The 27,253-nt window shown below is 41.6% G+C and overlaps 1 protein-coding gene across 1 annotated transcript in view; it reads left to right on the top strand.

Annotated features, from left to right (window-relative positions):
- Nucleotides 1–27,253, top strand: part of birc6 (baculoviral IAP repeat containing 6) — a 110,810-nt gene that overhangs the window by 31,426 nt on the left and 52,131 nt on the right. The window contains 30 exon segments of the mRNA XM_018678888.2: nucleotides 162–293; nucleotides 721–936; nucleotides 1,026–1,209; nucleotides 2,134–2,304; nucleotides 2,803–2,936; nucleotides 3,687–3,840; nucleotides 3,954–4,070; nucleotides 4,211–4,371; nucleotides 4,834–4,960; nucleotides 5,065–5,175; nucleotides 6,743–7,001; nucleotides 7,137–7,708; nucleotides 8,712–8,887; nucleotides 9,008–9,104; nucleotides 9,372–9,566; nucleotides 9,678–9,736; nucleotides 9,738–9,879; nucleotides 11,187–11,466; nucleotides 11,553–11,809; nucleotides 12,535–12,643; nucleotides 12,871–13,107; nucleotides 13,941–14,802; nucleotides 15,067–15,210; nucleotides 16,391–16,520; nucleotides 17,784–17,915; nucleotides 19,419–19,580; nucleotides 19,709–19,882; nucleotides 24,403–24,602; nucleotides 26,133–26,466; nucleotides 26,774–26,991. Of these exon segments, the coding sequence (XP_018534404.1) occupies nucleotides 162–293; nucleotides 721–936; nucleotides 1,026–1,209; nucleotides 2,134–2,304; nucleotides 2,803–2,936; nucleotides 3,687–3,840; nucleotides 3,954–4,070; nucleotides 4,211–4,371; nucleotides 4,834–4,960; nucleotides 5,065–5,175; nucleotides 6,743–7,001; nucleotides 7,137–7,708; nucleotides 8,712–8,887; nucleotides 9,008–9,104; nucleotides 9,372–9,566; nucleotides 9,678–9,736; nucleotides 9,738–9,879; nucleotides 11,187–11,466; nucleotides 11,553–11,809; nucleotides 12,535–12,643; nucleotides 12,871–13,107; nucleotides 13,941–14,802; nucleotides 15,067–15,210; nucleotides 16,391–16,520; nucleotides 17,784–17,915; nucleotides 19,419–19,580; nucleotides 19,709–19,882; nucleotides 24,403–24,602; nucleotides 26,133–26,466; nucleotides 26,774–26,991 (6,246 nt within the window).

The raw sequence follows: 27,253 nt of genomic DNA on the forward strand, positions 1-27,253 counted from the left end.
TTACAAGTGTTGGTACAAGTCGCGTGTTAAACACTACGAAAAGTTTTTTTCTCATCTTTGTTTGACATTTGCCTTTCTCATCAAGCTATAGCATAAAAGATGGGTTGTCTATAACAAATGCTTTTGCAGTGCTTATATTTATCAAGCCCCTTTTATTGTAGCAGTTAAATCTATTGAAAGCAAAACAGAAAGCTTTGGTGGAGCAGATCGAGAAGGAGAAAATCCAGAGCAACAAAGGCTCCTCCTACAAATTGCTGGTTGAACAGGCCAAACTCAAGCAAGCCACATCCAAGGTGAGCAGCTCATCACACACAGTCTGCAACACAGAAATGACTTTACTAGAGAGGGGTCAGTGTATGTTTTGCAGTGACTTGCCTCAGTGTTTTTGGTTTACATCAAAACTTAATTTTAAAAGTGTGAAAGTTTGAAGACAATCATAAAGTTGATCATTAAAATGGTAGGTTTATAGTTTTGGCCATCACTTCTGTCTGTTATGATATGAATTCACCTGCCACATAGTGGAGATAGGAAATTAGGCAAATCCATTAGATGTGGCTTTTCAGTGAAGTCCATGAGGATATAACAACAACAATAACGGTGATAATGATAATAACTTTTAAATGGCACCTTTCAAAACATAGTTACAAAGTTCTTTACAGTAAAAACAAAGAATTATACTATTTAAAACAACAACCCGTTTGCCCTCCTTTCCTCTTCCAGCACTTTAAAGACCTGATCCGTTTGCGGCGGACAGCTGAATGGCCCCGTTCCACATTGGACACTGAGTCCCCAACAGCCAAAGAAGCCCCAGAAGTAGAACCTCTGCCCTTCACGTTGTCCCATGAACGTTGCATCTCTGTGGTGCAGAAGCTGGCCCTGTTCCTCCTCTCCATGGACTTCACCTGCCATGCTGACCTGCTGCTCTTTGTCTGCAAGGTATTGATCTGACACCTGTTGAATGTAGGAATCTGTAAGTACTGTAGATGCTCATAAATAAATACTTTTGTTACCCCCCCCCCCTCCAGGTTCTTGCTAGGATAGCCAACGCCACAAGACCCACAATCCACCTGTGTGAGGTGGTGTCTGAGCAGCAGCTGGAGCGTCTGCTGCTCCTACTTGTAGGGACAGATTTCAACCGGGGGGACATCTCCTGGGGTGGTGCATGGGCACAGTATTCCCTCACGTGTATGCTACAGGACATCCTAGCAGGTGTGTCTAGTATGCTTGTGATTTAGTGCCACATCTGTTTGGACTTGATAAACAGTGTGTTTGCATAATCCTATGTCTGAGTCCTCTGAATCCTGAAGGCTCCATATTAAGGCCTTGTTTATTTTGTAAATGTAAAGGATATGCTAGCTGCTTTTAAATGTCATCTGTTGTATGCTGATGTTTCTACATGACTGGTATCTGAGAGAGATAACATTGCTGTGACATTTGTGACTCTTACACATCCTTGAAGTTGACAAAGACAAGAGGATTCAGTTTTGGTGCTTATTTACTGGGTAAAAGAGCCCATTTTACTCAAACCATCAGTTTGTTTTTACTGAATGTTTAATGTGGATATATGTCATTTGGTTTAGTTTTTACTGATGTAGTTTTTGGTTTTTAGGTCAGGGGTGGTGTTACAGTGTTGTTAGTGAGTGTGTCAGTAGGTCTGTTGGTCTACCCTACTTCTCTCTTCCAGACTGAAATATCACAGCTACTACATATAGTTATGCTCCACGGAGGATGAATTCTGATGGATTGGCATGGATTACTGTGACATTTGGTTCACACAGTCATACTGAGAATAAATTGTAATAATTTTCATCCTAAGTCTTTTTTATCAGATCAGAAATGTGTTTTGTCAAATAATTTGGTTTATGACCAAATACGTGTAAAACTAAATTTCCATCAGCAAAAAATCAACATTTTTACATAGTCATAATGAACGTATTAGTATGTTGACGTTAGCATCCTGGCCAAAGCAACATGCTGTGCCTAGGTAGAGCACGTGTTACGTGTTTTTAGTTTATTTGTCTTGGGGCCATGTTGAAAATGTTCTCACTTTATCCCCCCAACACACACCTACAGTATATATGCATATATATGTGTTAAACAAACAGTTAAGTGTCATTTTTGTTGGCATCTCAGGTGAACTGCTGTCTCCAGGCTCTCTGGACGTCATGGATGAGGTGGCGGCTGAGGAGGCTGGGGCATCTTCCTCCTCAGTGGGGGTTGATTCTGATGACTCCCTTCCGCAGCCGGCACCTATTCCCCTGGTAGAGAGCATTGACGAAGCCCTGGTACCTGATATCATCGCAGGTACTACCTCGACCTCCTCAGTATTCCAAAGTGCGTGGGTAGCCCCGTCCATTCTCCACACTTCACAACACCACACAGATGTTGATATGAAGCCACACTTTCTGTCATCACAATATAAAGTATTTTTGTGGTTAAAATTTCTTCTCTTTTTTCATAGCTATATGTTCTGTTCCTTTTGGAGTAGGAGTTCAAACATGTAGATTCAGAGCGTTTTGGGAAATTTGCCATTTGAAGTAGTAGTGTCATTATATCTTTATATTGGTGTGTTGTTAACATTCCATCGGAGAAACCTAAACGCTTGTTTAGAGAATATAACATAACTGTATTCCCACAAAGAAACACTGTGTCTTGTGTCTGGACTCTCCCTCCAGTATAGGAGTATCAGAGCTAATTGCTTGATCGGCATTAAAATTGCCCAGTAAAGTGCTAAAGAAACAGTTTCTTGCTTGTATATTTGTGCTTGCTTGGCAATATTAAAGCTGTTTTCATTATCCAAAGGTGCTCCACCTCTGTCATCTTTGGAAAAAGATAAAGACATAGACTTTGACTTGCTACAAGACCTGATGGATGTTGATATTGATCCTTTAGATATTGATTTGGAAAAAGATCCGCTCGCTGCCAAAGTATTTAAGGTGCGTTGATTTTGATATTCTATTCTCCTCTTTTATTCTTTCTGTTTATCCTTACTCTGTCACCACTTGTTAGTTGTGTATTGCTGTAATGACTCACCTTTGAGAGTGAGAGGGAAATATAATAGAAAAGACTGAATATGAATGAAATGATAATTTTTCAATTTCACAAAATTCGTAATTTCATAACAGAAAGTCATGTTTATAAAAGAATAGTTAAAAATGATTTTCATCCTCCTTTGTAGTAAACAGGTGTCAGCCTGTGTCAAATGAAGGATGTGGATGTTGTCTAGTGACATATGTAAAAATTAAATATGACTTTCTCTAAAAAATTAAAAGCATTAGTTTTCTCATATTAAGAGATTTTCTCACAGGATTACAACTTAGTTTCATAACATTCCAATTTCTCAGAGTATGTGTTAATGCTCTGTTGCATTACACCAACCTGAACTGGCACACAGCTGTGCATGCCTGAATTGTTTGATTAGTTTTTTAATTTAATTACGATTCAAAAGCTTGATGACAACAACTTCAGATTGTACAATTTGCTCATTTTATCGATTTGATTTTATCTAAAAATTTAGTAATTAATTATGTGTAATGTAGTAACTAAATAGTGCCTCAGAAACAGCCTTTACTTTGAGCACCTACGTTGACATTTGGGGATTTGAGATTAATGTAGAAATTGCAGAATGATGTAAAACCTTTTTATCCTCATGTTTCCTATCCCCTCCCTCTCATGTCCATTCTCAGCCTATAAGCAGCACCTGGTATGACTACTGGGGTGCTGATTATGGCACATATGGGTACAACCCATACATTGGAGGGGTTGGTATCCCTGTGTCCAAACCTCCAGTTGCTACTGAGAAGCCTGGTTCTCAAAGTCTGTCAGTCTCCGTGTCACAGGGTGAGCAGAGGCAGAATTTTGCCCAAATATATATAATGTTTTTCTTGCCAATCCTTCTTATGTTTTAATGTCTTTCCATGTAACATTTGGCCTCATGTCTCTCTGTTTTACAGCTCTGGATGCCCGGCTAGAAGTGGGCCTTGAACAGCAGGCTGAACTGATGCTCAAAATGATGGCAACTCTACAGGCTGACTCCATTCTTCAAGCCCTCACCTCAAGCTCATCTGCAGGTAACAACACAAACACCAAGTAAAGCAGGAAGTTGTCATTTCTTGTCTGTAGGTGACCATGAGTGCTCAACAACCTGGAGACAGAATACACTCTTTCCGTCCCTGTATTGTGGCTATAAAGTGAGTTTGCTGTCTTTCAGTGAGCCAGGCCTCCAATGGGACTGATGATTCCCTGCTGAGGGCTCTCCATGGAGGGGGCTCTCCTCCAGGCAGCAGCCTCATAGTCCAGCCCTCGTCCATCCCCATGCTGAGTGCCTGCTTTAACAAGCTCTTCTCCATGCTGCAGGTCCACCACGTACAGGTCAGATAACACTCTGTTTGGGCACGCTGTGTCAAGATACATTTAACACATCTTGGTATTAATATTAATATGAGTGGAAGCACCAAAAATCTTCATGCATACTAAGCCATATCACTGTCTTACCACTGTCCAGAGGGGCTTTCATTTAGCTTTTTCAGCACTGGTCTACAGAAAAACACCTAGTTTCTAGCTTTACTATAGTATAATTCAGGTTGTCCATTATTACATCTTCATTAAATCCAATAAATATTGTATTCCATGTGAGTACAATGACAAAAATACATAACGTAAGACAAAAATGGTACATTTTCTCCCATAGTCAAGTTCATTGAGTTTAGGGACTGAATAATGTTTACATTTACTTAAGATGCCTTGTGAGCTCAACTCTGTGCCATTTTACGTATAACAGAACAGAACAAAGTGATTTGAAAGACTTTTGAAACACATTTTATTGTCCCTCAGCTGGAATCCCTGCTGCAGCTGTGGTTAACACTCAGCCTCAACACATCTTCTGGTAGCAGTGAAGAGAGTGGATCAGACATCTTTCTGTTCAACGCCAGCCGAGTACCCACCATCCCGCTCAACCAAGGTCAGGACTCCTCCACATGCTTTCTCCCCGTATACCTGTGATGTGGTGCTGCAGGAGCTGAGTTTGCTACATTGCTTTACATTGTATTTTTTCTGTGTGTCTAGCATCCATCAGCAGTTTCCTAACAGTGCTGGCGTGGTACCCCAACACCTCCCTGAGAACATGGTGTCTGGTGCTGCACTCTCTCACTCTTATGACTAACATGTCAGCCTGTGGTCAGTACTCCACTCTCTCTGGTTTCCCTCTGTGTCATCAATACCTGTGAAAAGTTGTAGCACTCAGTCAGATAGTCACACCTTTAGTCCTCCTCTCCAACAGACAGTTTGTTTTATGTGCACGAGTGTGTTTCATGAAAGTGCTTAGTCATTATGTCCACAATGATTGACTGATCACACCTGTCTGTGTCAGTTAATGTGAAATAAAATGTTCATCAATATAGTCAACAGGCATGTAAGTTACAGATTAGACTGTATACAAAAATATTACAGAAATGCTAAAATCCTTTGTGAGTTATTTTACACCAAAAACGCAGGTGTCCTGACAGTTAGAGCTGATGTGTGTTTTTGAATTTCTTCTTTATTCTCCTAAATTTAGAAGTTAGGACGTGGATCATGGATATGGCCCAAGACTCAACTGTTCTTTTTTAAATGGCCATGTGTACTTGGTTGGTTGTTTAAGAATGAGCTTTAGTATAGCATAACTACAGTATAGCTCAGTATAGCTCATGAATGTTTTCCTTATTCATAGGGTTGGCAAAATTCTGGGAATTTTCAGAATTGAGCCTGTAACAGGGAATCGTAAATGTAATTGGAGGAAAAAAAAACATCTTGCAGCATAATCTTGGCTAAAACAACTAAATTTAATGTAAATTCAGTTGAGTTTCTTCCCTGCACTGGTCATTCCTCCATCACATGCACAGATCATTTCTAGAATCCTGCTCACTGCAGCCACACTGCTGCATCTGAGCCCACAGACTACATCCAGTCAGCTCAGTTTTGATGATATTACAGGATATATATATACATTTGATGATCTATGGTATTAAAGTTTAACCAGCAAAAAATAAATCAAAATGTGTTTATAAAGTGGCTAGCTAACCAGTAAATCAGATATGCTAAATATAAGCAAGCTAACACCATGTTTATATGTTTATTCAACATTCATGTTTTTTAATTAAGGAATTGATTAAAGTTCTGCTCACAAATAAATCAAAGTCAAAAATGACAATTTTTAAAATTTGTATTAGGTCTGCTTATATAAAATATAAATTACCCTACTTCAATTCTAATTTCTAATTCAATATTTCCAAAATTCCCCAGTTTAAAGAAATTTTGTAAAACCCCACTTATTCAGCTCTTTTTTGGCTATCAAAGCATCCTTGAATGTACCATTGAGGGGTTGATGAGCAAAATGCCCCCCACACAAAAATTAACTACCACAGGACAATAACATACAGTAACTTTGACCAGACAAGGACAACACTGATTGATTGCCAATGTCATGACAAGTTTAAAGTCTCTGCAAGGTGATTTCCATTGTGTAATAGAAAAACTGGAAACCAAAGGCTGAATAAATGACAGGAATTCAATTTAAACACCCATTGTTGCCTTTGAAAGTAGTCAGTGGTGTACAGCACTAGAATATGTGGGAAGTCAGGAGATCTGCATGCTACACAGTGATTCTATGCAAGGATGCACAGGTTAGGTTTATGAATGGTATGTTTTTGCCTTGAAATTGTCTGGTGTTGAGTGTTTTTTCTAAATCTTGCGTTTGAACTTCCAGCCTCCAGCAACGGGATGAGCTCTCAGGAAAGCACAGCACAGCAGATGGTGTCTGATCCCACCTTAGTTCATGTCCTGGTGCGCTTCCTGTCCGGCAGCAGCACCAACGGGACCAGCCAGCACACCTCTCAGGTGGGACCCACTGCCACCCAGGCCATGCACGAGTTTTTGAGCCGCCTGCAGGTCCACTTGTCCTCCACTTGTCCACAGATGTTCAGCGAATTCCTGCTCAAACTCATGCACATCCTGTCCTCTGAGAGGTATGCTGTTGTTTCTCTAAAAATTTATTTTGAATCATTGTCTGCATTTTACAACTATAATGAGTAATTCTGACAAGAATCACAAGTGAATGAAAAGTGGTATTTGGGAACTAATGGTTAATCTTGAACCTTCAGGGGTCCATTCCAGTCAGGTCAGGGTCCACTGGACGCCCAGGTGAAGTTGCTGGAGTTTACTTTGGAGCAAAACTTTGAGGTGGTGTCAGTGGCCACCATCTCCTCTGTCATCGAGTCCATCACGTTCTTGGTTCACCACTACATTACCTGCTCTGATAAGGTGGTCTCCCGCAGTGGCTCAGACAGCTCTGTAGGTGCCCGGGCTTGTTTTGGTGGTCTGTTTGCCAACATCATCCGTCCAGGAGATGCAAAGGCTGTATGTGGAGAGACCACACGTGACCAGCTAATGTTTGACCTGCTTAAACTGGTCAATGTGCTAGTGCAGCTGCCACTGTCTGGAGACAGGGAGTTCAGTGGACGACTGCCGCCGGCTTGCAGTGGAGCAGCTGATAGCAGCGTGTCTGATGAGGAGAAGGTCTGTGGCAGCAAAGAAAGCGTGAGTGGTGGATCCACATCCAGTCAGGGTCCTCCTGCAGGCGTGGCAGACCTGGTGCTAGCCAATCAGCAGATAATGAGCCAGATCCTGTCAGCACTGGGCCAGTGCAACAGCAGTGCCATGGCCATGATCATAGGTAAGACAAACCCTCAGAGAATTACTGTATGACCCTGCAGGTCCTGTCGTGTTTATTGTCTTTTTATGCTCTGTAGTTTTATACTTCTGCTGCATTTTCCGGAGCATTTAGCAGCTGAAGAGCAAGATATTTTTCTCACTAGTTTCTGGAGATGATAACAGAGATAAAAGGAAAGTAAATATTGGTGGACACAGACATGACCACAGGTTAATGCTATAACAGGCTAACGTGTTTACTGCAACAGTTTTGTAATGTGATAACAAGGGATACAAGTTTCAAGCAATATTCCTCAATCAACAGTCAGCCACATTACCAATCAATAGTCTGTCAATAATTTATGAAATACAGTGCCTTTTTCCATAACAAAAAAATTGAATGTAAAGAACACATTAAAATAACACCAAGTAACTTGAATTATAAAAAGATAACGAGCAAATAACCAGTTATGTTAATATGTAAACATCAAACATGATGGGAGTGATTTGTAGTCTTTACAGCTGATCCCAAGAGGCTAACACACATGATAGTAATTTTAAAAAGAATTCTCTGAATGAGAAGGTAAATTTCACATGTCCTGCAACAGCTATGGCCACAAGTAACATTTATCAGATATTGATTGATGTTGTGTAACTGTTGTAGTGCCAGTTGAGTAGAGATGCAAAGTCAGCAAACTGACTTGATAATGGAAGTTACACAATACTTAGCTAGAGTTTGCTAATATTAGATTAATTCAACGTTTTGTTTGTAAGAGGATACATTTTGTTCTTTTGTATATTTAGTGAGAGTGACACACGCTGCTTTAACCTCTGACTGACATGCAGTAAAATGACAAGATAAAAACTGTGAGCTTACATGCCCACTTTAACATGATTTTACTGGTGCTGGGGTGAATTGATCCCGTAGGAAACCAGTGAACAGAAAAAAATATATATACACATATCAGGGGATAATCATTTGAGTTAGATTTTTTTGCTGCCAGCTTACAGTCCTCTCTGTTCTTCAGGAGCTAGTGGTCTTCACCTGACCAAACATGAGAACTTCCATGGAGGTCTGGATGCCATCTCAGTGGGTGACGGCCTCTTCACTATCCTCACCACACTCAGTAAGAGGGCCACCTCGGTCCAGGTCATGTTACAGCCCATCCTCACATACATGGCCTGTGGTTACATGGGTAGACAGGTGAGCATTAAACTTCAGTGTTTGGGCTTTAATTATTTGATATTGAAATCCCTCTTGGATAAATTCAACAAGTAGTACAATGCCACATCTTTTATATGTGTTTTCTTATGATTTTTTTAGGGGTCTCTTTCTACATGTCAGCTGTCGGAGCCTCTACTGTGGTTCATCCTTCGAGTGTTAGACACCAGCGAGGCTCTCAAAGCCTTCCATGATATGGGTAGGTGTATACACATCACTTGACTGGGCTTCTTTTACTTTCTTAGAAGGGTTTTTCTGTTGTTGAGGGTGTAGTCACTCTGAGCCATGCTTTAGTAGTTGAGCCTCACTGGCATTGTATGCCTTTTTTCCCCACTGTACCGCACAGCAGGGTAAACGTCAAAAGGTTTAACTTGCTGAACATGCAGATGCTTGAACATAAGCATGGATTCTAGCAGTTTTGAAAACTAGACTTTAAAGATACCATAACTTTCTTGTCCCTTACCAGGTGGTGTACAGTTAATCTGTAACAACATGGTAACTAGTACTCGAGCTATTGTGAACACAGCACGCAGCATGGTGTCCACCATCATGAAGTTCTTGGATTCAGGCCCTGGAAAGGCAGCAGATGGCAACCTCAAAGCCAGAGTGATGACTTCAGAGCCAGACAACGCTGAGGGACTCCACAACTTTGCTCCTTTAGGTGCTTTCAGTTACTCTACATCCTATGGGAAAACATTTGTACTGTAACAGAATTTACAGACATACATGAATTCTTTTCTAGTTCTAAATGATCTGTTTCTCCACCACATAGGTACTATCACATCCAGCAGCCCCACAGCGCAGCCAGCAGAAGTCCTTCTCCAGGCCACAGCCGCCCCACCGTCGGGCCCGCTCAGCAGCCTGGTCCTACATCTTCCTGCCAGAGGAGGCCTGGTGTGACCTCACCATTCACCTTCCTGCTGCCGTGCTGCTCAAAGAGCTCCACATTCAACCACACCTTGCTTCTCTAGCCAGTGAGTAGCAATACATATACACTCACTGAGCAATTTGTTAGGAACACCTGTATGGGTGCTTATTCATTCAATTATCCAGTCAACCAATCATGTGGCAGCAAAACAGTGCATAAAACTGTGCAGATACAGGTCAGCAGCTTCAGTTAGTGTTCACATCAAACATCAGAGTGGTGCCCATCAGTATACACTCAATAACCCACTTAAAGTGCAAACATGCTTTGTTTTGCAAATTCATCAAAAGTCAAATCAAAATCAAAATGTATTCAGACCCTTAATTCATTACTTTGTAGAAGCTCCTTTAGTATCAATTACAGCTTCTAGTCTTCTTGGTCAAGTCTACAAGCTTTACCTGGATTTGGGCAGTTTATCCTATTCTTCCTGGCCTGCCAGATGGACAAGAAGTGTACGTGAACTTCCATCTTCAGGTCTTTCCACAGATGCTCTTTGGCATTTGCACTTTGGCTGGGCCACTTAAGGACAGTCAGAGACTTGTCCTCAAGTCATTTCAATTCTGAAACACTAAGTAGGCTGCCATGTGCCTTTTACTCAAATTGGCTTCCATCTAACCACTCAACCATAAAGTTAGAAGATGGAAGATGGAATCCTGCTGAGATTACATCCTTCCAGCAACTTCTCACATCTCTGTAAAGGATTTCTGAAGCTCTATTAGAGTGACAGAGTGAAAGAGTGAAAGGTTGGTTCTAAACTTATTTCATTTCAGAATTATTAAGGTCACTGTGCTCCTGGGAACAGTCAAAGCTTTAGAAATGGCTGGACACCAGCCCTGATCTATGCCTAATCACAGCTTTATCACAGAGGTCTATTTAGAATTCCTTTGACTTGATGACTTAGTTTCATCCAAAAAAAATTTGAAAACATGTTTTTACTTTCGTCATTATGAGCACAGGTAAACACCTTGGGCTCTTTATTGTGTTCTTTGACACATTTCTGAGCAGTTTTTGTGGTGTGGTGGGAGCATTGTCTTGCTGGGGCAGGCTCCTGCCATTGGGGAGTGCTGTTACCATGGGGGTGTGTGCATGGTCTACAACAATGTTTAGATGGGTAGTACGTGTCAAAGTAACATCCAGAAGAATAAAGGACCCAAGGTTTCCCAGCAGAACATTGGATTGTAACGAGATGATCCAATGTTATTCACTTCACCTGTCAGTGGTTTTAATGTTATAGCTGATAATTGAAGTTTTTGGAAAGAGTATTTCCATTTTTCCAAGAAAACCTTTTTTCTGTCTTGGATGAAGACTCCGATGTGATTTCTTTGTTTTACTGTGTCCCTGTCCTCTACCAACCAGCCTGCCCATCCTCGGTCTCAGTGGAGATCAGTGCTGACGGGGTCAACATGCTGCCGCTCTCCACACCAGTCATCACCAGCGGCCTGACGTACATAAAGATCCAGCTGGTCAAGGCGGAGGTTGCTTCTGCTGTTTGCCTGAGGCTGCATCGGCCTCGTGATGCTAGCACCCTTGGTCTGTCTCAGATAAAACTCTTAGGCCTGACGGCATTTGGTAACACCTCCTCTGCAACTGTCAACAACCCCTTCCTGCCCTCTGAGGACCAGGTCTCTAAAACCAGGTAGGACAAACTGATTCTGGTTTGAGAGTATGTACTTTTGTGTTAGATATGGGTGTTGTTTTAATCTTTTCCTTCTTCCCGTACAGCATCGGGTGGCTGCGTCTTCTCCACCATTGCCTGACGCATGTCAGTGACCTAGAGGCCATGATGGCCAGTGCTGCAGCACCTACCGCTAACCTGCTACAGACATGCGCAGCATTACTCATGTCACCTTATTGTGGGATGCACTCCCCCAACATTGAGGCTGTGCTGGTTAAGATCGGCCTGCAGTCAACACGTATTGGCCTCAAACTCATTGACATTCTTCTGAGGAACTGTGCTGCCTCTGGCACAGACCCTGCCAGTAAGTCACATACAGCTGCATTACTTCTGAATGTTAATAGACAGCAGATTTACAGGACCTTAAACAACATCAAAAATGTAAAAATATCCAAATGTTTGGTCTTAAGAAATCTTGCAAAGACTTAGACATAGAAAGGAGCATATTTCAGATATTGTGCCCTGTAGTGGTTTTGTTCTGCAAGGCCTCACAGACTGTTGAGATATTTGGTAAGGCTTAATTTTAATAACTGTAATTGCCAAATGGCATGTTTCTTGGTACAATAGAATTTGGTACCAGATCTATGGTTAATAGAAGAGCTGTTCAAGCCTCAAGCTGAGAATGAAACCTGTCCTATAACTGGCTCTTTAAGACCTTATTGAGGCACACCTGACCTATTGGATCTCAAGACTTTGTTTTTGTTTTATTTGACTTATTCTGACTGTTAGCTTGCCATGCTTATGCTTGCATTGGCTGCAGTTTTCTAATAATACACATGAATGAGGTTGATTGGCACAGTCAGAAAGAAACATAGAGAAATTTCCTAATAAATGACATTTAGTAGCCAGACCTGATAAAGTATCGAGTGTCTGTTCAGGTCATTATGTAAAATTTCAGACCCACCCAAATATAAATATAAGAAAGGTAGGTCACAGGAGATCGAAAATCATCTGGACAATCTTTGTTTTGTTACTATAAACCGTCCAGCATGACAGTCCTCATTTTTGTCTTTGCTCCTGTCTTTGTAGATTTGAACAGTCCTCTGCTATTTGGACGACTAAACGGTCTCTCCTCAGACTCCACCATTGACATTCTGTACCAGCTGGGCACCACACAGGACTCTGGAACCAAAGACAGGTACATTAACATCCTTTTACCTTGACTCTAACAGTTGTTGAACTTCCATAAGAAAAACAACCAATGGCAAGGTGATATTCCAGACAGACTCATAAGCTGACAGTAAAAAGTGTCCTTGCACTCTCTTTGTCATCTATTACTGTCATGGGATTGTGGGATGCTGCAGTGTTTTCCCAACCTTGTTATAAGTTACTTATCCAAGTTTGCTTTGATTTTTAACCCACCAGGATCCAGGCTCTCCTCCAGTGGGTGCATGACTCTTCGCGGGTGGCAGCTCACAAGATGAGTGGTCCCATGGGATACACAGGGACCGGTGCTGGCTCTTCCTCTGCTTCACTTAGGGAGTACGGCCTCCTCATGCCTTCACCCTCCCACCTCCACTGTGTAGCAGCCATCCTGTGGCACAGCTACGAGCTGCCTGTTGACTATGACCTTCCTGCTCTGCTCAACAGAGAGCTCTTTGAGTAAGTCCTCATCCCCTAGTTATCTACTTATATATATATATATATATATATATATATATATATGTGTGTGTGTGTGTGTGTGTGTGTGTGATTGGCATAGTACGTTTACATGCAAGGAATAGTTCCCCATAATATTGGAATTTTTTCAGTATATCCTCACTCTTGTACTAGTTGAAACTTGCTCAGTTTACATGTAAGTCACAATGGTAATCTCACTATATTGGTCCTTGTAGCATTTCCATTTTCAAAACTACTACTAAATCTGAATAGAATGCTGTCAGATTAAGATGTAAGTGTGCACTGTAATGAAAAGCACTGTTATAAATCTATCCCTTTTCACAGCAACAATCTGTATAAAACTCCATGGTAATTTGCTCAGCTGTTGCTGAGGCTAATTGTGTGAAACAGCCACATGACTTTGTCAGCCATTTTGCAAATAGTAAGAATAGCTTGTAATGTTAAGCCTGTTTCAAGGCGTTTCAAGGTTAGACTTAAATATTCCACTACAAACAACTGTATGGTAGTATTAATGATGAAGGTTTTCTGTGGATTCGCAGTACCTTAGTAATGGAGGGAAAAATGAGTACATATTAAAAAGATTACTTGGTTTTACCAGGATTGCAATCCCACATATTCAGTCCTACTCATGATACACAGATGTTTTTAAATAATTAATATTTGCTGAATAATTAATTTAAATGAATATTGCCCAAATCACACAATGCTCACATTTACCTTCCTTACTTATATTGATATTCGCACATTTTGAATGAACTTTGAAGGCTACAGATTCCTGATTATTCATTGATTGTATTTATTGTCCTTCCCTTTAGGCTACTGTATAACTGGTCCATGTCATTGCCGTGCAACATTGTGTTGAAAAAGGCTGTGGACAGCCTGCTGTGCTCCATGTGTCACATCCACCCAAGCTACTTCTCCCTGCTTATGTCCTGGATGGGGATTGTCTCAGTGCCCAGTGCCAGTCACTCTCAAGCCCAGCACTTCCGCCTCTCCATGACTGATGATGGCAAAAAGCAGCATGATGCCACCACAAATGCCTCAGGACTTACAGATGATTCCAAGCATGCAAGATCCCCCATTAATCTGTCTGAGTCCCAGTTAACCACATTGGCAGCTGCCTCCCAGTCTCCAGGGGCTATAGAGCAGCTGTTGGACTCAGGCTTACCCTCACTGCTAGTTCGCAGCCTGGCCCAATTCTGCGTTGGTCTCTTGGCCAGCGCTGACCTCCCTCTGCCTGCTGCTCAAGCCGAGAGACGACACCACCATCTCCACTATCACTCATCTTCCTCATCCTCACTCAGTCGGCCGCCTCTGGCTGCAGAGCTGGCCGCTCCGGTGCTGCGCTTCCTCACAGAAGTAGGCAACAGTCATGCCATGAAAGACTGGTTAGGAGGACCAGAGGTCAACCCACTGTGGACGGCACTGCTGTTCCTGCTGTGCCACTCCAGTGCCAGTGCTGGTGCCAGTGCAGGCTGTCAGCCTCTGAACTCTGGATCTGCAGCAGCTCCCCCTCCATCCCAGCCTCAGCATTCAGGGTCACGTTTCTCTCTGGCGTCTTCAGGGCAAGCTGGAGGGCTCACCACCCAGCAGAGGACGGCTCTGGAGAATGCAACTGTGGCCTTCTTTCTCCAGTGTATCTCCTGCCACCCTAACAACCAGCGGCTCATGGCACAGGTCTCCTCATGCATGCATTAACTTGTTTTGAGACACTAGGAATTGAGTTTTGACATCTGAGGCATATATTTGTCGACTTGTTTTTCAGCCCACACAGCCATAGATTGTAACTAGTTTAATTACTATTAGTAATATTAGTAATATTAGAAAATGTGCTTGATAATATTTTAATGGTGTAGGAACCCTGTGAGGAGCCTTGGTGGTATCATTGACAACATTTTTTTCATTCAGATGTATTCGTTTCTCTGTGTTTTCTGGCTGCAGGTTCTCTGTGAGCTCTTCCAGTCTGCACCCCAGCGAGGCAATGTGCCTATCTCTGGAAACATTTCAGGCTTCATTCGAAGGCTTTTCCTGCAGCTCATGCTGGAAGATGAGAAGGTCACAGTCTTCCTGCAGTCCCCCTGTCCGGTGTGTAACCTTCTCTGTTGAATATCTGTTCCCTCTCCTGTCCAGATAACAGAAAAAGAAATGTCTGTTTAATAGATTCTGGCTGTGTACAGCTTTACAGCTAACATGGCTGTAGGTTCTTTATGTACCCAAAACATTCATACTATACCAGAACTGCTTGTTGGATGGTCTGAATAGCTTTGGAAAGGTCATATAATATCAATACTTTCTTTCAATACCAGTCCCCAGCTATTTCATTAAAACAGCACAGACTAATGGTGTGGCACCAAGGGTAAATGACTGATGTAGTATTCAGCTGTGACCACGAGGGAACAGTGTAGTAATATGAAGCAGAGCCCTCCTTTCCTATTACTGTGATCCCTTCCTACTGATGAGTGGCCTAAAATGTGCCTGTGACATTTTATAAAATATAAATATAATATCGTTTTCACTTGTAATCACATTGCTATAACATTAACTGAGCATATTAATGCTCTCCAGAGGATAAACTGTGGTATAGTATATTTTAACGGCTTTAGGGTTGTCAGTGTCAGTCTCGTGGGCTGTTGGTTGGTCCACTGGTCAGTACACCACAGTGGTCCTAACTGTAATACGTGTTATTGGATCCATTGCCAGGAAAGTTTGCACAGACATTTATAATCCCAGCTCCAGTACCGAGCTTTGTGGTATGGGTTCGGTAAAATCAGACCCATGTCAGAACTCTGATATAGACTTCTTGGAAGTGCCATTTAAGTCCCTGGGTCAGACCTGCCTGTAGTGTAATTCTTAGGGTCTGTGTGTCTGCTCTGTCAGGTTGTTTACGTATCTTCAGTGGTATGTATTTGTGTGTTGATTTTTCCTGACAATGGCAGCACTGTGCCTACACCCTGAGGTCTACAGAGAGCAGTGTATGCACCATTCACATTGGCTGAGATTTGTCCACTGAAGATGAGGGAGACAGAAAAGACATGGGGGAGGAGGAGGGAACAAACAACGCAGCATAGACTCCAAAAATCTTTAAAACATTTGACTAGTCCATATCTGCTTGAAAAAAGACTAATATTGACCCCATACATCTGCTAAAATTGTTGTAGTCCGTCAGTACTTTTTAGTTATTGAAATTTCCTGGAGCTAAGCTGAGAGTTTTATTCGTCTAACGTGCTAACACAAAACTATTTTGTCCTTTTTCTGCTGATGTTAGCTATACAAAGGACGCATCAATGCCACCAGCCACATGATCCAGCATCCCATGTATGGAGCAGGCCACAAGTACCGCACTCTCCATCTTCCCATCTCCACCACGCTGGCTGAAGTCCTGGACCGGGTGTCTGGTATGTTTCAGGAAAGAACACTTCATCTTCTCACTCCAACAAACTGCTGTATGGACCATGTGCCAGACTTCAGAACACAAAACCAGTTTGAATTAGCGAGTTACGTATGTACGTACGTAAGTTGAGAGGCCTTTATTTAGCTTAACTTCAGAGACAACTAGGTTTTAAGTTAATTGTAGAGATATTTATTTCTAATTTGCAGTTGTGTCCTTAAGTATTTGGACAGTGACACAATTCTCATAATTTTGCCTTTGGAATTTGAAACAAAGCCATCAAGATGTGATTGAAGTATAGACTTTCAGCTTTAATTCAAGGGGTTTAACAAAAATATTCCATTAACCATTAAAGATTTACAGCCATTTTTACATATAGTGCCTAAATTTTCAGAGGCTCAAATGTAATAATTGATTTACATCAGTTTCACGGCAGGAGCTACGAATAGGAACTCTCAATATGCAGTCCAAAGAGGTGTCCATGCAAGTGAAGGAGGCTGCAAAACATAAAACAAACTGATCAGACAGAGAGCAGAAACTTTAGGAGTGATCAAATCAACTGTCATGTATTCTTTGTCCACTAAAGTGCTTGTTTTTGTTAATGACAGGCTCAGATTGGTATTGCAAGTGACAACAATACCAATAGGATAGGATTCCTTTAGAGATAAACCTTTTTGTTAGAGAGTAAAATCCAGAAAATTGGGCTATGAGCTGGCTGTACTCACTGTTTCCGTGGCAACATCATGCTAATTGTTAGGATAGGGTAGGAGCTCTGGTGGCAAAATCTCCAAATATATTCATCCCATAAGAAAAAAGAAAAAAACAGAAGAACCAAAGTCCTATGAAGGTGAGCTTCAATACAGTTTTTGATTTTACAAATACACTCTCTCCTCCATTCATATACATATGATTGCAGTGTCTTACAAACCTGCAGACATACAGACAAAAAAAATCTAAGAGCACACTGTCAGCTCACATCAATGATTGAACTAACAGCTGTTGACTGTGGGTAGCAAGTAGACATTTTTTCATTCAAAGGTGTCACAAGTCAAAAAGGTTGGATACTACTGCTGTGTGTGTGTGTGTGTGTGTGTGTGTGTGTGTGTGTGTGTGTGTGTGTGTGTGTGTGTGTGTGTGTTATATCTACTGTCCATGCATTTATCATCACACAGACTGTAATAGATACATTTTTAAGTTTGTTAATACTTCTTTTTATAGAAAAAAAATAATACTTATCTGATATCATTTTGTGTCCTGTTGGTTCACACAGACACACCCAGCATTACAGCCAAGCTGATCAATGAGCAGAAGGAGGACAAGGAGAAAAAGAACCATGAGGAGAAGGAGAAGATGAAAGCAGACAGTGGCTTCCAAGACAACTACAGCGTTGTTGTGGCGTCAGGTACTTGGCTTTGTCATACACACTCCTTGTCAAATCATCAGCTGATTAGCAACCATATCTTGTCCAGTCCCACACACTGCAGTCAAAGGTAAAAAGGGATTATTATTATATATTGGAGAAGAAATGAATGCAATAAAAAAAGATGATATCCTGGGTTCTGCTGCATCAACTTCATGAGTCCATCAGTATTATATTAGTATATATATATATATGAGCATAGTTATAATACTAATTAGCAATGCTTCAGTCATGGAGCACTCTTTTAAGATCCCTTTTAGAGTTCAGCAACCTGACCCAAACCCAGTGGGTCTCAGCAATGTGTTGTGTTCTTGTTTAAAGCTTCGAGCTCAGACCAGCTTGATGGCACCAAACCCATCTGTGGTAGATACATGTCTCTTCCTCCAAAACTCCACATTAGCTCTGGTAGAAAGTTCGGCTGTGAACTATAACTGTTTGGACTGTTGTCCAGTTGAGTTGGAAATGTGTCTTGGGTTTAGTCTGTCAGCTTGGTTTGTTAATCAGATCAGTGCTCTTTATTGTCTTGATGGCTTGTGGAGAAAAACCTCTCTGTTGTGGGTGGTTTGGGTGGAGATGCTCCTGTAGTGTTTACTTGAGAGCAGCAGTGAGAAGAAGCCATTCACTGGGAGAATTTTCTTTTTCTGTTTGATTTTTTTTTTTTTTTAAAGCACAACAATTCACCAGACACTTGTGACATAATTTGGCATTCTTAAAAACTGATACTGTACCATGCAGGGTGTACATACCTTGCAGGGTGTATATACGAGAGACTTAACATGAACTCTTTTAGTTACAGTCATGTGGTCTTCCATCACTGAAAATCACATAATAACACCAAGAAACTAACCAATGGCAGAGGCAGTGTTATTCCAGTAACTCCAGCAATTCCGTGCTCTTCTTGGTAAAATGAGTATTTTTGTCTCTGGAGTCTGGTAGTGATGATCACAATCACTGTTCTTGTTCAATACTGCACCAGTTTGAAATATACCAGAGTCATCCTTTCAGTTTTCAATATATTTTATACGTCACACAATAGACTATATATCTGGCATATTTTCATCCAGGGGGCAGCAAGGTGGTGCAATGGTTAGTACTGTCAGAAGGGTCCAGGTTCTCTCCAGGTACTCTGGTTTTCTCCCACATTGCAAAGACATGCAGGTTAATTAGTGACTCTAAATTGTGCATAGATGTAAATGTGAGTGTGAATGTTTGATTGTCAGTCCTGTGATAGACTGGCAATCTGTTCAGGTCGTAGCCTGCGCCTCCTCCCAGTGTCAGCTGTGATAGGTTCTGGCCCCCCTGCGCCCCTTAGGGATAAGTGGTATAGATAATGAATGTATGGACATTTTCATCTACCAGACAACAACACATGATACCAGCCAGAAGCTGGCATATGCCGGCAAACATATACTCTGGTATCAGCTATTGGTAGCCTTCAATATAATCTTTAGTATGTGTTTCTATGGTATCTGTCTCTGCTATCAGGGTTAAAGTCCCAGTCCAAGCGGGCTCTTTCAACCCCTCCCCGACCTCCATCAAGGAGGGGTCGCGTGATGAGTGACAAGTTGACTGCTTCGTCTAGTGTGGACCCCTCAGCCAAAACCATCAGTGTGCCTGTCTTCCACCTCTACCACAAGCTGCTTCCAGGTATTTAATGTACACTTGCAAAGTTAACGTGTCATCTCACATCTGGTAACAGATGAGATTGAGTTGTCAAACACTCAAACTAAACCAGAGTTTTTGTATGAAATGAATGTTTGTGTTTGCCCTGTCAGGTCAGCCCCTTCCACCTGAGATGACCCTGGCCCAGCTACTGACGCTCCTGTATGACCGCAAGCTGCCACAAGGCTACCAGTCCATCAACCTGACAGTCAAACTTGGCTCCAAGGTCATCTCCGACCCTGGTCTCTCCAAGACAGACTCCTTCAAGAGGCTACGCACTGAAAAAGGTACAAAAATGTGTAGCACTTCATTACTGGAGGAGGAATTCTCTTAAGTGCAAATAATATTTAAATCAGCAAAAAGTTTATTTTATTATTATTTTTAGACTCAAGGTGGACCCCATGGACATATTGGACCCCATATGTCATAAATCCTAACAAACGGATGAGAAATGAATGAAAATGAGATGCTTTTTATGATCATTCATGAGGATCATTTGGCTGCCGTGTTTCACACGCTTTTTGATGAGGAACTACCAAAACACACACAGTCAGAAACAAGGAGAACATACCTCTGTTTAAAGACCTTTGCACGTTCTGATGTGTGAAGGGAAATTACAGTGTGCTGCAGTTATCACAGTCACTTGTGATGATGAACCAGAGAATTATCATCTAGCACTGAATAGCAGGCAGACAAACTTAGAGATCACCTGGTTATCTTAGTGGAGCATTTAGCAGCAAAAGAGCCAGGGATTTTTTCTTGAAGTTGGTGTAAAAAATTTGGAGCTGTGGACAATGAATATTGGACTTAGGTTCATTTGGTAACTAGAAACACAATTTCAAAAGAATTGTAATGATACTCTGTAACTGTTGGATGTGAAAATAAGCGACTGATTACATATCATCTTAAAAGATGATGATGTATCATCGTGATGTTGTGTTTATATCTCAATCTGCTATGAGTCATGCTCCCACTCCAGGACCATAAGCTCATTTACTGCATCTGTGAAAACAGCAACTGAGGTACCACTCATCATGTGGTGGAATTTTGTCACTCTCCACTAATCCATCAACTTCTGGCCCTGTTAAGATCCTTCAATTGGGCCCATCTATACCATTAGTTCAATGTTGAAAATCATGTAAATGGACAGTGGTTTTAGACTGAAAATGCAAAGGAGTGTTCTGAATGGGTTGTGCTGCAGTAAAAATTGAATCAAGTGACTATTATTCTGCTGCTGTGTCAAGGTTCAATAGAGTTGTCTTTTGGTCAGGGCTCAGTTCACATCACCTGGGTTTTTTCTTGAGCTGCTTTGAAAGAGAGGCTTTGAAGTCTAAAAGCTTGTGGAATGGTTTTGTGCACAAACTCTTCAATCACAGTTTCTCTTCTGCTTACCTTTGCAGCCCTCAGGGAATTAAAGCTTTTTGATATCTAGATTTTGCTTTCATACAATATTCATGGGTTTTTTTGATTTTACTGTAGCATTTATGTATGTACTGTACCAGGGATGCTGTTCTGAAATCTTTTTTTTTTTTTTTTTTTGCTTGAAAAAATATGTTTAGAATTTAATACCTCACCATTCACCCTAATGGTCTTTTCCAGTGACAAGGATGATAAAACGAACAGTGTTGCTAAAAGGACATTTAGTGAGGACACAGGTCGCTGGCGTGCTGACCCTCCTGCAGCCAGAATGCAGCACTGTCATTCTGTAGAGGTGGTTACTCAAGGACTGGATACATTTAGCTGTCTGATTCTGCTGGCTCGAGGGTCAGCACGAGGTCAGGTTCATTTTTAACATCAGTGTTTTGTTTTGATGATCTCAGCACTGGTGAAACTGCAGACCTTCTCAGATACCTTTTGTCCATTTGCCTTGTCCTGTCCACCATCCATACCTTCCATCTGTAGTCACATTGGCTTGGATGACTTTTATGACAGATGGTTAGGTAATTCATTATCATAGATGATGTATGTTTTATGTGCAAAACTGGAAGCACTGTCAGAATGTTTTTTTACCTTTTTTGGCCAAACCCAGGTCCCTTTTGAATTACTGAAGTACTAATGAGGGCCTTAATATCTTGGTTTGTTTTGTCTAATTGTCTTTATTTTGTGAAGTCATTAGCTGTCTTGGTTGAGACAGACACAATTTTAATGTCACTTTCTGATCAGTGGCCAAGTTTAGTTCACATTGAAATTTAATTTCCACTGCAGTTCAACAAAAGCAGATCCCACAACAATGGGCTACACATTCCATTGTATTCCATTGTAGCCACATTCCATTATTGTTCATTAAGTTCTTGCAGTGTAAAAGGGTTTTTCCTCCCTGTTCTCCAGGATGGTCACTAACTGAAGCTAATAAAAGAAAAGTGTGATTATTTGTGTGGGCGCAGAGGGTGTAGACACTTGTTCAATTCACCCACAGTGCTTTGAACCCTCCATGAAAGGAAGTGACTTTTAAGCACAGCTTTAAAGGTTAAATTTTACAGGCTGCAGGAAGCAGCCTGACAAGTCCCCAACATTCTTCCACCTTGACATCCCCAAAATGAGCAGGTAATGATTTGCCACTTCCCTTTCAATGAACTTGAATAAACTGCCTTTTCTGGTACGTGGCCACTGCCCAGACAGTAACCACTTGATTAAGTCAGTCAATGTTTATTTAACCAATATGGCCTTCCTCTTTGTGCGTGCCGAATCCAGATAGCCTCATTACATGAGCTGTAAGGGATTAGACAGCCAGCAGCACAAAAACACTATCAAATAACATGGATTAGTGGCCCAGTGGAGTTCCTCCCTGGTCTGGACTTTGCATCAGATATTTCACTGTTTCCTGAATATATTTTTGCAAAGCTGGTCCAGTTGTGTTGTCTCTGGAAAAAAGTGACTGTGCCTGCTTTAAACCGCTGCATCGTGTCTGCATTTAACTACTCTACCACTCCCTTGTACAAGTCCTGTCCCTCTGTATGATGACAGGCTTTTCATCCCACCTCTGAGTGTGCCATTCAGAACAAGTACAATGACTTCTGCCTTCAGACCTAGTCACCTAGTTTGTCTGAAGCCTTGAAGTCTGTTTATGTTGGGGAGTACTACTACAAAGTTGTATGAAGCCATGTGTGTCTCAGAGGGAGCTGTGAAGTCTGATAAATGTCCTCAAGTGATATCACCTGATGACATTACAATTACCACTGCGAGCACAACACAGCTGAGTCTCCAGCCGAACTGCAGGCAGTTGAGTTGCATTATAAGAAATTTAGGCACCAGGTTTGGGCAAGAATGAAGAATGTCCTGCATTGACATCAATCCTTTATTTTTAAACTGTTCCTCGTGAGTCTGACAGTGTTAGAGGAGTGCATTGCTAAAGAGGTGAACAATTTTTTAAAAGTTTGAAGTCTCTGTTGTATCTGAGAAACATTTGCCCTCCATGCAAACAGAAGAGCTCAAGTATTCAGTCATTTGCCTCCATGGTTTCTTTGCATTTGAAAGAACATCATGTGGTAGAAGTGCTGTTTAATTATTCCTCTGGCAAACTGCCAAATGACCCTCTTGTCCTCATTCCTCTAGAAAACGGGGCGCATTTTCTAATCTAATCCTGTTTTGGAAGTTCAGACATGTTAATCTCTGTCAGAATGTCAGAAGCCTTTTATTCACTATTCCACTGACTGTTTAATTAATCTCTAGAAGAATGTATGGTGTAGAAGAAAAATCCCCTGAGAGAGGTGCAGAGAGCAATGAATCTTTCTCCTGATTTTCTGCTCTGTAAACGATGATGAGTGGCTTTTTGTCAGGTGACCTATCAATCGACCCGAGCTTTATATAATCATAAAACCGCGAGGCCATGCCACCATAATAACATGGTAGTGAATCAGCACTGGTTGACAAGGGATGTGTATTTTTTGCCTTTCACCCTTTGTTTCATTTTGACCATCTCACTTTGTCTTGTCTTTGTCTGGGGCCACGTTGTTGAAGAGTCTGTGGTAATGTGGAAGCTATTATTAGGTTCTTCCTCCATCCTCCTGCTTTCTGTTTGGTTCTTAAAGAGCCTATGTGCAGCCACAGAAAACTGCTGAATAAATACAGAGGATAGAAAAACAGAACAATACATAGTCTATATGTAATCAATGGGTTACTTTCCCAGTTCTCACAGGGAAAACAAGTATACATGTCTTTACTACACACATACAGAATTAAATAAATCAATAAAAAATTGGATGGGGTAAATGAAAGTCACTTCGAGTCCATTAGTTTCTTCTGGTTCCCAAGAGGAATTCGAAAGAGAGAATAACCTTATTCACATTCACAAATATGTAAACACATTTAGTGACTCACAACACAAAACATGGCTTTGTAAATACAATTATTTAATTAAACTGAAAACTGTCATAGGGCATATTTAGTCTCATTTTTATACCAAACCTTTGTATTTCTGTGTAGTATTCTTATTCTAAAAAGGTCATATGTAGCATGCCTAACTAAGACAAGTAGTGATTATGCAATAAACCTGTGTGAAAAAATGGGTAGGGGAATGCACACTGATCAAAAACAGCCTCCAGTTCAATGTATTTGAATAAACATTAAGTACTTTTTAACAATCAACATCAAAGTTTTGGTCAGTTATGTAAAGCCCCTGTGTGAGCAAAACAGCAGTTCTATATCCCAAAATATATTAGACTGTATACATGGCAGATTTATTTCCACATTAATCCAAACAGTGAAAGAAGAACACTGAATTCTCATTTCAGTGATGAGAGTTTACTAACAAATAGATGCCAGACAGTGCATGAACATACAACAGGTCCTCTCTTTGCTCTCCTTGCAGTGGATCACTGTGACACGCTGAACAGCTGTCCTGAGGATGAACCAATGATGGCCAGTGAAGAATGTCTGGACGCTGCCACTGATGAGTCCCTGTTGGAGACCAACCCTATCCAGTCACCGCTGCAGGTCTTTGCAGGCATGGGGGGCCTGGCCCTCATCGCAGAGAGGCTACCTATGCTCTACCCTGATGTCATTCAGCAGGTGAGTTATACAGCCTGCCTCAGACACAGACATAAACATGGACCATCAAAGAAGGGGTCAAGTAGGGCTAAATCTTAATCTAGGGCATGCTAATGTACACTCACTGAGCACTTTATTAGGAACCCGATGCTAATACTGGATATTTCCTCCCTTTGCTGTCAAACAGCCTCAGTCCTTCCTCTGAGATCCTGTTCCATGTTGACATTTCTGGAGATTTGTACATTCATTCAGCACATTCATGCTGCCAACCTCCTGTTCTACCACATCCCAAAGGTGTTGTACTGGATTCAGATCTGGTGACTGGGGAGGTCACTGAAGTTCACTGAACTCACTGTCATGTTCATGAACCCAGTTTGAGACGACTTTAGCTTTGTGACATGGAGCATTATCCTTCTGGAAGTAGCCATTAGAAGATGGTAAACTGTGGCCATAACACAAACATGGTCAGCAACAATACTCAGGCATGTGACTTTGGCACACATGTTAGAGAATGTTTTAAAAAACCTGGGCCCAGAATTGATTAAAACTTGTGCAAGCCTAAAATGAATAAGGGTTGCTGGGGCTTGGTTACAGCTAAGCTCTCATGTGAGTAGATCTACAGACAGGGGGACAAATTAAAGGAAAAACATAAAAACTAGTGGAGAGACAGGATGAAACTACCCCCATCCATAGTGCACAAGGTATTACTGAATGGTTTGAAGAGTATGAAAATTATGTGAATTTGATGCTGTGGCCTTTACAGTCACCGGATCTCAGAGAATCAGTGTCAAGGTGCATTAAAGCTGCTCTGATGGCACAAGGTGGCTCAGCACCTCACTAAGACACCTTATTTAGTTTGTCATCTGTCTGTTTTTCCTGAATAGCAGCAAACTCAATCCGTTGAAAAAAATGTGTAATATTCAATTTCAATTCAATTCAGTTCAATTTTATTTATATAGTGCCATATCACAACAAAAGTCATCTCAAGGCACTTTTCTTAAAGAGCAGGTCTAGACCATATTCTTTAAAATAGATATTTACAGAGAGAGACCCAACAAATCCCACCATGAGTAGCAGTAGGCAACAGTGGCAAGGAAAAACTTCCTTTTAAGAGGCAGAAACCTCGAGCAGAACCAGACTCAGGCCATCTGCCTCAACCGGCTGAGAACTTTAGAAAAGACAGCGAATGGAACTTGAGTTGGGATTGTTTTGTCAAACTACTCATTCCAATATCAGTCATGACCTTGCTTTGCTTTGATATGCACGCTACGGTAGCTCTGATGTCAGATGGCTTTCTCCTTGATTAAATAAGAATTAAATTGTGCTTTTGCTTGATCTGGAATATGAGATGTTGATCACTTTGTTTTTTAAGTGATAAAGTGAAAAAGTAATATTAATAGTATTTTACATTTACAGTATGTGAAGAAACCAGTCTCTCCTCTCCTTCAGGCTAAAATTTGCAGAGTAAATACACCCATCAGCATTCTCTCATATTCATACCTCTCACCTCTGTTATAGTTACCCTCTATTCTCCTGGATGGTTGTTCACAGGTCAGTGCCCCGGTGGTGCCCTCAGCCACACAGGAGAAGCCCAAGGACAGCGACCAGTTTGAGTGGGTGACCATTGAGCAGTCAGGTGAGCTGGTGTACGAGGCGCCAGAGTCCATCGCCACGGAGCCGCCGCCCATCAACAAGCAGCAGTCCCAGTCGTCCTCGTCATCCTCGTCCTCAGTACAGACCATGTCACCCATCCCAGCCCACTCGCTGGCTGCTTTTGGTCTGTTCCTGCGCCTGCCTGGGTACGCAGAAGTGCTGCTGAAGGAGAGGAAGCATGCCCAGTGTCTGCTGCGCCTGGTGCTGGGAGTAACAGATGATGGAGAGGGCAGTAAGTACTTCACAGCTGTAATATTGACACTATTTGAGGTCACCATGGAAGTGTGGAGAGCACACACACACACACACACACACACACACACACACACACACACACACACACACACACACACACACACACACACACACACACACACACACACACACAGCTCTTCATCTTCTGAAGAACACCCAGATTTTAAGATATCACAGTGAAAATTCTTATGATGCATTTTTACTTGATATTTGCAAACCAATAAATGGCTCTGAATCCCAAACCTTAATTCCTGATTTAATTTTATGCTTTGTCTTCCTCTTAGGTCATATACTGCAGTCTCCATCAGCCAATGTGTTGCCCACGCTGCCTTTCCACGTCCTGCGTGCGTTGTTCAGCAGCACTCCTCTTACCACTGATGACGGTGTGCTTCTACGCCGCATGGCTCTTGAGATCGGCGCCATCCACCTCATCCTGGCCTGTCTGTCGGCTCTCAGCCACCATGCCCCCCGCAACCCCAATGCCAGCTCCAGTGTCTCTGAGGTATGAGCCACACAGTTATTCACAGAGACACAGTTATTCTGATATTCATGAAAACCTTCAGCTGACCACAGTTGTTCCCTAATCCTCAACTTGCCAGAGTGGTCTCTGAAATGTAAAAATGTCTTGTTCCCAGCTGACATATAGAGACAAACATTTATATTCACATTCACAATTTATGGACAATTTACATGTCACGGCAATTTATATTCCAATTTAGAGTCACCAGTTAACCTAACATACATATATATATAGACTGTGGGAG

The sequence above is a fragment of the Lates calcarifer genome, linkage group LG16_LG22 (assembly GCF_001640805.2).
Source record: "Lates calcarifer isolate ASB-BC8 linkage group LG16_LG22, TLL_Latcal_v3, whole genome shotgun sequence".
In the NCBI taxonomy this organism is placed as follows: Eukaryota; Metazoa; Chordata; class Actinopteri; family Centropomidae; genus Lates; species Lates calcarifer.